The sequence below is a fragment of the Akebia trifoliata genome, chromosome 2 (genome assembly GCF_017979445.1).
Source record: "Akebia trifoliata isolate Shusen 1 chromosome 2, ASM1797944v1, whole genome shotgun sequence".
Taxonomy (NCBI): Eukaryota; Viridiplantae; Streptophyta; class Magnoliopsida; order Ranunculales; family Lardizabalaceae; genus Akebia; species Akebia trifoliata.
Window position 1 is genome coordinate 2905086 of NC_141376.1, and position 13103 is coordinate 2918188.

General features: G+C 35.4%; 1 protein-coding gene across 2 annotated transcripts; it reads left to right on the top strand.

Annotated features, from left to right (window-relative positions):
- The first annotated feature begins 6395 nt into the window (after positions 1-6395).
- Positions 6396-12850, top strand: LOC147408789 (uncharacterized). Of its 2 annotated transcripts, none has more exons than XM_086421884.1 (14): positions 6396-6572; positions 7373-7566; positions 7760-7956; positions 8098-8155; positions 8502-8626; positions 8735-8945; positions 9561-9867; positions 9949-10015; positions 10103-10163; positions 10271-10340; positions 10433-10505; positions 10608-10943; positions 11015-11248; positions 11961-12850. In XM_086421884.1, the coding sequence occupies exons 2-14, from the start codon at positions 7464-7466 to the stop codon at positions 12375-12377; spliced, it is 2259 nt and encodes a 752-aa protein (XP_086278010.1). In that variant the 5' UTR covers positions 6396-6572; positions 7373-7463; the 3' UTR covers positions 12378-12850. The 2 variants fall into 2 exon arrangements, with proteins under 2 accessions (XP_086278010.1, XP_086278002.1); XM_086421876.1 differs by lacking the exon at positions 6396-6572 and adding an exon at positions 6602-6829.
- Positions 12851-13103: the final 253 nt, after the last annotated feature.

Genomic DNA, 13103 nt, shown 5'->3' on the forward strand with positions numbered 1-13103 from the left:
TTTGGGCTTGCGCTTACGTCTCCTCCCAATTCTATTGATCCAATTGCTATACCTCTTATTGGATCAGAATGTGCCTGAAAAATTACTTGAATTCTTAAAAGGTTGTCTAAGTTGCAAAAAAGTGTTGCTATGCCCATCAATGAAACAGAGTACATTGCTACACCACATAAGCATATAAGAGATGCTTAGCTTGAAAAATGGTCCTTTTGAGAGTTGGGTTTAGAGGAAGCTAAGTATGTAGTTTAAACGTGATATTCAAAATACTATTGATTTGAGCAAGAATATTACTTTTCACTAGAGGAAGAGATTGTTGGGTGTGTGCAATACTTGGTGTCATTACTTCCTTATAGAAAAATTTGAGAAAAAAAGAAAAACTTACCATGCTTGAAGGTATTTTTCTATGTCGATCCAACACTGAAAACAAGGATCATTCTGATAAGATATTCCTTCAAGTGCTTTCTTAGGGCAAAAGAACTTCTTCTAGTCTTCAAAGGTTGAGGAATCGTTGTAATTACCATTGTGGGTTGGAATTTTACGACGTGATTTTTCTCTTCGAATTGAAGGGTTTCCACACAAAATTTGTCATCGAATATGTTATATGTTTGCTTGCATTGTTTATTATTTCTACCATATCCTTGATTCACATATAGATGGAAAAAATTGTGCGGATGGTAGAGTTGATTAGTGTCTTTCACTTTGTCTTTTCGGATCACTTAATGCACTTCAACGAGGTTAATTTCCTACAATTCTAAACCAACATGCAAGTAAATTATTGGTTTAACAAAGTAAGGGGATTGGGTCAAAGAAGATTGCATGCAAACATAGATCATATGGATGACCCCTGACATCCTCCTCAATAATGCAATTGAGCTCAACACGAAGTCATCAAACTCAATTTCACTATAGGACACCAAAAAGGAAGCTAAGAAATCTGTGGCCCAATTAGTTTCCTTGCAAGAGAAAAGAAGTACAATCTCTCTAAAAGAGCCCATGAGGACCTGCGTTCTAACAGCACAAGGAGTGGAGCATTCGTCATTTATGCTCATTGGACCACCACTTTGGAATAGGCGCTAACACTCTTCAACTTATAGAAGCCCAACCTTAGCAGTATCAATAGACCTTTTCTTATAACACCGAATGGCTAGTCAAGCATCCCGCAAATGCCTTTATAGGAGAGCCCATACAGTCCCAGTTGCCCTCGAAGAGAACCATCTAATTAATTCAATTGGACCATACCTTGAGAAGGGTTGAAGTCGTGTTGTGACGTTTGCACCTTTTTTTTTATTACGCCACAAAGACATATTTCATTAATTACCCCATTTTTTTAACTGCATTTAGGAGAATTTCCTTGGTTGCACATATAGGCCAAGATGACTAGATTTCTCTAGTTTGAGAGTACTTGAACTCAAAACACCATTCTGCCTATATTAGAATTTCTTGGATGGTTGTCTAGCTTTCATTAATGGGAACTGTGATAGTAACGTGTTGACCAGGGGGGTTTACTTGCACATTTGTTTATACTTATACTATTGCATCCTATTAGAAATTGTAGTCATTACTGATATGAAACCTTTCTTCTATGGTAAGAAACTGACTTTCTATCCTCCTAGAACAATAGAAATAGAGATTGTGTGTTTGGTAACACTTGAAGTCTGAATGTGGAGGGGGTCCACCATTAAAATTCAGACTTCAAAAGCTTTATTTCCGTTTGTCTCGTTTCAGATTTTAGACGTCAAAATCAAAATTCAGAAAATATGAACCAGTGACGGGGGACACTGGATGAAACTTCTGAAGTCTGATTTCTAATTTCCAGACTTCAGAAGTTTTACGAAACATAACCTAAATGGTAGAAATAGAGAAAAATGTAAGAAACACTCGTAATTAAATAATTATAATTTTATTAAAAGAGCTTCTATTGCCGCAACAACTTTTGCTAATGCCACCCCCAAGATGTAGCTAATTCTTTGGTGATTTACTTATGAATTGGGGTGGCGTTAGCTAAAGTTGGTGTAGCAATAGAACCTCTCTTTATTAAATTATAGGCGATTTGGCCACACGCATTCATTTTGGTGAATATTTGAGGTACCCCTTGTCATCAAACTGATGAAATGCCCCTTGACCTCAGTCTAGAAGACTTCAAAAAATGACCTAAAAGCTTTCATTTTCAACCTTTAATCAGGGTTGCAACTCGGAACTCGACAAACACCAACCCGCGCCTTTGCCCAACTCAACCTCGGGCATGAAATGTTCAACTTGAATCCTAGCCAAGTCGAGTTAATTCATTCCTCATTAATACTAACTAATTTAGTATTGGTAAAGGTTTATATAAAGATAAGTGGCATGTTAAAGAAACAATTATTTTTCTTAAATGTATTTCAAAAGTTTATATACATAAAATTATAAGAAAATTTAAAGAAAGAAGAAAAATAATAAGATTAACTAAAATAATCATTTTTTATATATTAATAAACATAGTTTTCAAGAAAAGAAAAATATTTAAAATTGTAATATATTCATTGTATGGAAATATAGAATTACACTTAAAATAAAGTATTAATAAAAAAGTAATTATTTATCTAATGAAAATAACCACACATTAATTTTGATATATAGATAACCAAAAACAAATATATTGAAAAATGAATTATAAGTATGAAAGAAATCAAGATAAGAAATATTTTAAAATTATAATCATATTAAGTTTGGATTCAGGCAAATTGGGTTGGCCGATACCTATGCTAGTACCCAACTTGATTTGAGTTGGGCATTTTTTTGGTTGCCTAAACTCGAGGTTGAAGCCAAGCTAACCATGCCCAGACCTATCCCCAGGTCAGGTTTAACCCGATGGGTTCAGGTTTTGCCTGCCCAAGTTGCAACTGTACCTTTAACCAAGAATCTTTGATTTTTTCCCTCTAAAATCCTTTTATTTTCAAGCTCTTCAATCTTGGAGATAATTTTTTTTTTCTCAAACTTGTCTTCAATCCCCCAAATTCAAAACTTTTGTAAAAAAACAATTCATTTTTCTAACAAAAATCAATCTTCTTTTACTTTCCCAAAAGTCTTAGGTTGTTCAAAGGCTTAATCTTGAAGTTGAATACGAGCCTAAATTTTTTTAAACTGAAGATGACTAGTTTTGAGGAAGAAACTCAAGGGTATTTGTAGGTTGAGATCCTTGTTACAAGAAATTCGGAATACGACAGAAATTTGATACATGAAAATTTTGAGTTTTATTCAACTTTTGATTGAAAAATTCAATAAAAAAAATCAGTCAAACATTTGCTAAAGGAAAAATATTTTTTCATAAATGGCTCACGTTAATGTCATTTTTTTGTCTAATATTATAATATTCATAAAAAATCATTTTATTTCTTTCTTTAAAAAAAGTATTTTATTCATTTTCTCGTTAAAATATTTGAATCATTCAATTATTCGGAAGAATTATTCTTTCATTGAAAAAAAAATCATGAATTTTCTTGAATAAAACAGTAAATTGCTAACAAGGGTCGAGATTCAAGTTGAGGGCATTTATATCATTTGTATTAGTATTTGACTGGGGTCAAGGGCATGTCATCACTTAGAAAGCAATGGGCATCTCAAATAGAGAGATTTTATTGTCATGTCAATTTTTACTTAAAGCACTGTGTTTATGAATTAGAATGTCGTAAGTAAAAGTTGGTGTGGCAATGGTATCTCTCCTCAAACATCCACCAAATGTACTGGGGTGACACAGGATTTACTGTGATTCTCACAATTCTCACGTGGACATGTATACATAACCGCTGATGGTTTAATCGTATCGCGAGGAAAAACATCTATGGTTATAAGAACATCCCACGTCAGACTTGGGAGAATCGCAGTAAATTCTTTTTGTCATTTCAGCATTTTCCCCCAAAATTAACTGGAGATAACGGTGATGGAAGTTTGTCTACGTTTGATAGGTGACGTGGATGTTCTTTATAACGGCCCCACGATCCCAACGATCGAAAATACACTCATACCGTAGTTTCGCGTGATTTACCCGAAAAGAAAGAAGTAAGAGTCACGCACCATGCATGACTCTGCCACGCGCAGGTCCCAGTGCCTGCCACAGAGAATCAAATCTCATTAATTGGACAATTCTAATGTCCAACGACATTGGTTACCAATAAACGGCTAGGATTGGAAACACATGTTTCTTTCTCCATCTCAACTGTAAGTTGGACGGATGACAAATGTCGTTGGACACTAGAGATGTCCTTTTCCATTCATTTACCAAAATGGACCTGTTTTTAATCTCCACGGAATCCGCTTACGTACGTAGAAACCCAGGGGAGGAGGAAACTAATTTATATTAGAAAAAAAAAACACTGTTCAAGTACTTCAAGGAGTTAATTAGCTACTTAACTTGTCATTTTTCATTAGGATCTTTAGAATCATAAACCTTTGCACCTCCCATATGTGGATGATAACTGGCCGTTGGATTTAATCACTTCATCGTAGAATTTTGTGTACAGCAAAAAATCGTTACGTGATTGATTCAAGTGCCATTCAGAAATACATTTAATAGTTCGTTAAAAAATTTGAAGAATATGAGAACGATTCGAGTATAATTCAACTTCAACACTTTAGAGAATTATTATATATAATAAAAAATTAAAAAAAAAACAATTTTCATAGTATTCATATCCAAATGTTTTTTTTAAGATTTATTATTTTTATATTTTATTTTTCAAAATACCACCTCTACCCTCATCTTTGAACTCAACCTTGGTAAATTCAGAACATATGAAACTTTATGTGTGTATATCAAATATTTAAGTTTTATTACAAATCAGTAAAATTTGGACACCTTTATAAATATTTTATTTTAATATTTATTATAAAATAGCATATATAAAATAAATATTTTTTCTTATGATTAATCATATTATTAACACAAATATTCATAATGCAAAACATATACTATCTAACTTAATTGAGATATATAGATTCATGTTAAAAAATCTGAGAAGAGAAAGAAGATATATAAAAGAAGTGAAAAAAGATATAGTAATGAAAATATTATCATGTAATATTGAGATAGATTTTTTTTTTATTATTATAAAAATGCGAGTTAATTTGTGCTTTTAACTATCTTTGCATAAAGTTTTTTTGATTTGTTTAATTTAGAAAAAGAATAAATCATAAATGATTTGAAAATATTTTAAAAGTCATGAATTTTTACGAGCAATTAAATTGGACGAAAGTTTTAATCTTTTTGTGTATTATTTAAAAAATTTAGGCTGAGTTACTAACTATGTCTTAAAGCATTTGACTAATCTTCAGGACACGTGCAATCCATTATCCACAAACGCCAAGTAATTTAGGGGATAAATTCTTGATGGTGGTTCCTAAGGGAAGATTCGTACTCAATACCTCGATTTCCTAAGCTGTCGTATTAGTTTTCTCACCAAACCTTAGGGTTAATTTATATGGATTTTGATTTATAAGGACAATAAACTTGAAAAAAAGAATGTTCATAAAAAAATCAATAAGAGATTTCACATAATTTTAAATTGATTAATCATATGAAGCCTATCTAGGGTTATTTGTAAATTGGGGACAACCTCAATACACACGAGTGTGTAATTCTATAAAATCTTGATTAACTTTTTTATGAACAGAAAACCTTTAATTTAATTTGAGATTATGGTCTGTGGGTCCCAAAGAATGCATCGAATGACCCACAAAAGGAGGAGTTGTGTTAGCTACCAACGACAGTAAGCATAGGATCTACAACAATATCGAAAAGGAAAAGAAACAGAATATTTTCTTGTTGAGTGTTGATATTCTATCTAGAAAATCTTTACTCAATCCATAATCGACTAACATGTTATGGACACAGAACCACATATCTATTTTATCAGGATTCACAAATGAAATATTTATGGAGATTTGCATTTGTATATCTTGAGAAAATCTATAGTTCTATATCCGTAACACATCAGCCGAGTATTGATTGAGTGAAGATTTTCGATTTCGAAAATATTATTCTTTCTAGTTTATAAGAGAGGATGAGATTTGAACAATCAATCTATATGACACGTGGCATCCATCCACGACCTTTACAATAATATTCAGACATCTTTAAAGGAAAAAAGTACGGTTTCCTAAACGGAAAATGATCTAACAGTCATAACATTTCTTTTCTTCAAACACAGATCCTCACCGTCCATCTTTAAATACATGCATGACCTGCCACGTGAGTATTTAACACTGCTTAGTAGACAATTGCAGGAATATGGTGGTCTGACGTGGAGAATACGTGGAATGTGATTAACTAATGTTTCGTTATACATCGACGGCCATGAGAAAGCGGTGGATTTAGAACCGTCCATCATCGAATGACGTAAAGATGTGTTCATATAATACAAAGGATAGAGAAAAAGGAAAGGACGTTTGGGTGCATTAAAAATGCAGATTTTGCAGGGCAGAAGCTTCGAGTTTTCCGTCTGTTGGAGTGATTTTTCAGCCTTGAAAGAGTTGGATTGAACACAGGAGCGTCAGAGATAGGAAGGATTGTTTCCTTTGTTTACGGGTTTTGGAATTTAAAGGTTCTTGCAAGTTTTTATTATTATTAAAGATTGATGATTCTCTGTTGTTTTGTGAGGTGCCCTGTAAGAGAAAGATTAGATTAACAGAAGAAGGATTCAAGCCGAGATTTTTATCTTTTTATCTATTTTGCGTTTGTTCTGGGTTGCTTAAAAGGATTTTAGAAGATACGATGCAAGAGAAGAGCAAATGAGCTTTTGTTATGTGTTCGGTTGTAAAGTTTAGTGCGGTTAAACTGTTAATAAATGGAGATTCAAAGGTGACTAGATGTGGGTTTTGTTCTAGGAGATTCGTAGATTGATGGGTGTTCCTTTTTTTTTTTTATTCGAAGAAGTCCGTTCTATTTTAATGGTTTTTTAATGGGAGTTTAGATTTTTTTTTTTTTAGATTTTTTTTTCTTTGGAATATCTCTCTCTCTCTCTCTCTGTCTCTCTGTTTCTATCTTTCTGCTTTAGTTCGTGAAGAAGAACCAGATTCTTCTGAACTTAATGGGACGAATTCAACTTTATCTTTCTTGTTCTCTTTGAGAACTTTTTGTATCTCTTCTTTTCCTCTCGTGCTTCTCTGTAGACTCAGAGATAATAAAGATTAAAGGGAAAAAGAAAGAGAGGATTTTTATTTTCTTTGAAAACCCCCACTTTTTTCGGTTTCTGTTCGGCTTTTGTTTCGGTAAAAAACCGAACTACCATAAATAAATCTAACCGATCATTTCTCCATTTAACTCGCTCTTTTACTCTCCTTCTTCTTCATTTTACTATCGTCTCATTTCCCCTGTTTTTTGTCTTTGATTCTCACAACACAGATCTGGGTGTTATCTTCGGAAGTTTTTTCAATCTGGGTTCCATCGATTTGAGCCAAAGAAGCTGTTTTCGATCGATGTCTTTAGCCCAGAAATGGACAACAAGGTTCGAGAGGTGGTGGTGAGGCGAGGAACGAGTCGGTTCTCACCCGCAAAACGATCGCTTAATAAGCAATCTGGACACAAGCTTCTCTCATGTAATTACCTAATTATCCCTCAATTCTTGTTGAATTTACGTTTCTGTAGAGCAAGAAAACAAATTTCTCTGTTTGTCTCTATCTGTTTATATTTATTTCTTTGGGAGCTTTTTGTGATATGAGTTGTGGATAATGTGGCCAGTTCGTTAACCCATCATTGTGTTTGTGTTTTATTCTTCTTTTTTACTTTCAGCTGTGAACGGTGGCGTAGACTTGGACGTTTCGGAGAGATCGAAGAAGGAGAAAATTGAAATTTCGTGTCTCGTCAACAGAGAGAGTTCGAGCAACGAAGATAGTGAAATGGGTGGTGGGTCTGAAGAAGAAATGGAGCTTAGTCCACCGCCGCCGCCGAGTGCTGGTAGTGGTAAGAGATTTAAGCTTCACAGAAAGGTGGGTCACACTTAGTTTCATCGAGAAGACAAGGTTGTTTATCTAGTTTTTTTTAATCTATATATATATATATATATATATATATATATATATATATATATGTAAATTTTTTTCTAAATTTTTGGGCTATTTTTTCTTCAGTTGCTCAATGATTGCAACCCCGTCGATCACTCATCCGTTCCTCGCAAGTTACGTTCAGGTATGTGATGTATTAGTAAATTTGTTTAGAATTCAAGTTTCACATTTTGTTTAATGTGAATTCTTGTCTTTTTAGAAAAATTGTGCCTTTTTCTTTGCCATGTTTAGAAGTCGGCAAAGTATAGAATTGGAAGATACTGAATATATTCTTCAATTATAATAAGTAATCATAACTAAATTCTCTGAGGATCATCCTTGTTGCTTCTTTGTGACTTAGTTTTTACAATACTACTTAACCTTTTTCGAGGAAAAAAAATGTTTTTGAGAATGGTATCAGAAAAAAGAAGAGATAAGATTGGATTGTTCTTTAGTTTAAAGTTTGTGAAAATTTAGTTTTATCGTTGCAGCTATGAACAAGCGTAACCGCGAATCTGTTTCTCCACCTTTGTCTGATGCAAAGAAGCTCCACCATACATCCAATGGAATGGGACCGCATCAACTAAACAGTGCAAAGAAATCCAAACAGAGCATGGTTTGTCATATCTGAGTGTATTTGGTTATCTTCTTCTTCTTGGTATTTTCTGGCATGGGTTTTGATTAGGTGCTTTAATTTATTTAGTTATCTATTGGTTTTGTGCAGAGGCAAGTATGTGGCTCAAATCAGTCTCAAAGGAAGACCATCTGTGGCCCAATTACCAAAGACGAGGAAGAAGTCGTAGAAACCTTGTTTGCTTTGGCCAGCATGTTTCCTAACAACAAGACTGTTAAGAGTGATGTGGATCCGAAAATTGGAGAAGCAAAGTCATCTCCTTCTTGGGAGATGAGGGAGAGTTGCATGCTCACTTCTGAAGGTCTAGTTCATATCCATTGTCTTTTTTTTTCTTTTTTTGTATATAGGTATACGAGCAACTCCAACGCATGACCTATCCCACTGTCCATCACCTCTCAACTGCCATTTTTGGGTTGTGAAATCCAAAACAGGGGTCTCCAATGCACGACCCATCCCACTATTCATTTTGGGTCGTCGGTGCTCCACAAGGCTTCTCCATTTTTTTGAGGGGAAAATTTTCAGACAGTTGGCTGAAAAATATTAGAATTTCAAACCGTTTGGAATTTGGGTTGAATTAAAAAAAAATTAAAATATTTATGGATAGTCATTTTGGGTACCACGGTTGCAGTGCATACCCTATGAATATCCAAAGTGGGTGTCTATAATCCCATGGTTACCTATTAATGGAGATGGAGATGGGTATCCCCATTGGAGTTGCTCTAAGGGCGAAGGTGGTGTTTTGATCTAGGTGTTGGTGGTATTTACCATTAACAAACTTTACCAATTTACTAAGTTGGCACGTTTGATTAACACCGCCAAGCAACGACACTTACAATGTCATATCCCTAGTCTTATTGCTATTCTTTTTTTTTTTTTTTCTAGTATGTTAAGTCAAGCAATTTGTCTGATTCTGCAGCTCCAAAAGAGGAGAGCATGAAGTCTCACTATGCTTCAATCAACACTGAAATTACCAATCTTTCTTCCAATGTAGAAATATCACCTGGAGAAACTGTGACACACAACCCTTTAGCCAAATCCATTGTTCTTGACCCTCCTACTACTGTATCTGAGAATCAGAAATTTGATCTGGGGTTGGATATTTCAACACCTCAAGCAGATCCTGGAAGGACTTCTCTGTTGTTTAAGAGTGAACCTATAGATGACAAGCCATTGAGTGATACTGCAAAGTTGGGTGTTTCATCTGAACTGTGTCCTGGAACTGGGTGGGTATTTGGTTCGTTCAATATAGAATCTAACATTATTTAGTCCATTTAATTCTCATTCTTCGTTTGATCCTCCATCAGATTAAGGAAGCCAATGCAAGATGAACCACTCCTTCAGGAGCAAAAGCAAATGAATGGGTTGTGGCCGGTATGCATCCACCATCAAATACAAATCATTTTTTTTTTGTCGGGAGGTAGTTTTCGTCTAAAGTGCTGGGTTGGAGTTATTTTGCAGGTTGCCTCTATCATGTCAAAACGGGAGCAACAGCAACCTACCAAGGATTATATTGAAAATGGTATGTCAAACTCAATATTTAAAATGTGCAGGAACATTCCAACCTTATCATGTCTAACTTGTCAAACATCTGATCGTCCCTCATTTTGATGTTTTAATAATCGTTAGGAGCTCCAGCTATGTGGCCTGGATTGCCTACAACAGTATTGTGTGGTGGTGGGGTTCAATGCTCCACACGGTAATTTTTCGTATAGAGTTTACTGGATTATTCTTTCTTTTCTTTTTTTTTTTGTCTATTTGAATACCTACTGACATGACTAAAGTTCTCAGGTCCTCTCTTACTGAAGCTCCAGCTTGGTTGGATTCTACGACTTGTGACACTAGAATACGTTCAACAGAAAAGGTACTAGGAATGTTTTAGTTTAAGCGTTTTTTTTTTTGTCTCCAGTTAGATACTTATTCATCAAATTTGAAATGGGGTCATGTTCTATTCTTGGTTTCAAAGGGTCAGCCAGTTATAGTAGATAGAAGGCAATCATGGAAGAGATGCATGGCTCATGTGTACATAACTCATCTTATCTTGGCTCACCAAACCACAGAAAAAAAGTCTAGGTGGCCAATTCCTCCCGATCAGATGAAGCCGATTGAAGTAACAAAGCTTGCTCATACAACATCCAACAACTTGAGTGGGTTGAGAAATAATCTTAGTGGATTAATCTCCATTGAAGGCGCAAATGGTTCTATTACTGGGAGGAGTCTGAATGAAGTGCAAATTGGAATTTTACTGGACAAGAAACCGTCTTTAAAGACATCTGGGAACTATAGTAGTTCACAAAAGCAGGTTAGTTTTTAATTATCACATTTTGAAAACTTTCTCTTATCATCGTTCTGATAGGTTATGGTTCTTGGCAGAATTGTGATTTCCTCTCATTGTCAGCCGGTGGTGGTGGCAGCTTGGAATCTACTACCACTAATGATAAAAGTAATCATGGGAGAAATGGGTTGGAGTCCTCAGCACAACTCTCTGTTCCGTACCTCCATCCAATTGTCCAACATCATCCGCTCATACCTTTCTCCTCCCTCCCTCATGCTCGGTATTCAGCATCTCCTTATCCTGACCAACTGAAAGCAGCATCAGCACAGCAGGTTTGTTCTCTTTTCTTTGCGTGAAATCCAGAAATCGGGGATTGCTTGATTATAGAACTAGGAAACTGGTTTTATTTTTTTAGTTTTTCAGTTTGTATCAATATGATTCACAGGTGGACTGTTCTGGATTATCCAATTGAGATTCCAAAATAATCAGTTATTGGAAAGTTAGATTATCTGTGATGATTTGGGTTATGATAATCTCTTTGGTGGGCCCTATTAGATGTAATTCCATCTGTACCCCCAATGATTAGGGAGATAAAATGAAAAACCACTTTCAACAATTAAGATCAGAACTTCATTTTATCTGCTTGTTCTTTCATAATTCCCCATTTTTTTTCTCCTTCTTTTTCCTCTTTGGGGTTTTCAATTTCGAGGATAATGTGACTAAAATCTTGTAATTGTGTTTTTAGTGTTCTTCCTTCTAAAATAGTTGTCATCGTAATTTAATGATTATATTATCTTCAAAGTTCAATCTTGTTTTCAATAGTAATGGCTATGCTCTGCCAACTAGGATGTCAGCTGGTACGATGTGATTTGTGGTGGTCCCTCTGAATTATGTAACCGAAGGTTGTGGCATGGCTTACCCATGTTCAAATAATTTGCAAAAATGACCCTCTTTTAGCCATCAATATTTGTTATAGTTGGTTTGTTTATAGGGTTTTTACTCAAAAAGCATTGACGGTGCCCGCCTTTCTATTTTGTATTATAGGTGCCGTTACAGCCACCTCAATATCTAGGCGGTCCATTCTGTGGTCTGACACATCTGGGTCATGTAGGATCAGCAAAGCTACGGCAGCAACAACAACAGATGTGGGCGACTCAACTAGCATGTCAGTATGGATCCCAAGGAATCCTAGTATCCAATTTCCCAAAATGGCAAATTGGGAAAAATGATTCTCCTTCCTTGATGCCCTGTTCTCGTTCCATTGTCGTCCCGGTTTCCTCTCCCTCTCTGGAGGTGCTGGGTGCTAGGCTTCCACAACAGCTGCATAATATATTTCCTGTCTCTTCTTCCTCATCCTCTAACAGAGGGAAGAATCATCAGCTTCACCACCTCCCTGGTGGCTATGATGAGGGGGTGGGTTCATCACACTTGCAGCAAGTGCTTTGCAATGCCGAACACTAATCAGGAAAAAGACTATATAATCAGCTTTGATAAATTGGTTCACCAACCCCCATTCTTTTCTTTTATTTGCGATCGCACATGTGGAGCCCAAATGCACAACTTTGCAGACATATCTGGTCATGGGTTGGTCTATTTTGGTCCCCGTAAGTATGATGGAAGATCATGGAAAGGAATAAGAGCAATTGGACTGCTTATGTACTCGAGTGAAGGAGTGTAAGAGCACTTTGTAGTTATGGCTTGTCATGTGAGTAGTTACGGCTCGTCGTGTGAGTAAGTATTGTCTCGCATTCATCACAATATATATATATATATATATATATGTTTTGTATTTAGCACAGAAACCGACATTTTGTATTTAGCCTTTACTCGTAAGATAGTCTTCGGGTAATCATGTTTGGATCGTCAGTGTCGATCATACTTGGTCAAACGGGTATTCTTACCAATGAATTACTGTTAAAAAAAAAATTCTTCAATGTTAGATGCCTTGAAATGGACCGACACATCAAAACTCACCCAGATCAGTGATTTGTTATTATTGTTTTGGTGATTATTTCGTAAAGCCCATGATAAATCTTGTTTTTGTTTTTAAATGTTTAGAATCAACAGTTAAGACTTGCTGAGGGTTTGCACTGTTGGAATGTTCCAGTTGTCTGAAATTCCTTTCTAACAAGCGCAGAGAACTGTTAAAAGACTGACGGGGGTCCACTGATTTTCCATTTTCTGACA

Bases quoted from the DNA above. Each gene is read 5' to 3' on its own strand.
- LOC147408789 (XM_086421876.1), top strand. The intron at 8,627-8,734 runs GTTTGTCATATC...GGTTTTGTGCAG, and splicing joins AGAAATCCAAACAGAGCATG to AGGCAAGTATGTGGCTCAAA. The intron at 10,016-10,102 runs GTATGCATCCAC...GTTATTTTGCAG, and splicing joins AAATGAATGGGTTGTGGCCG to GTTGCCTCTATCATGTCAAA.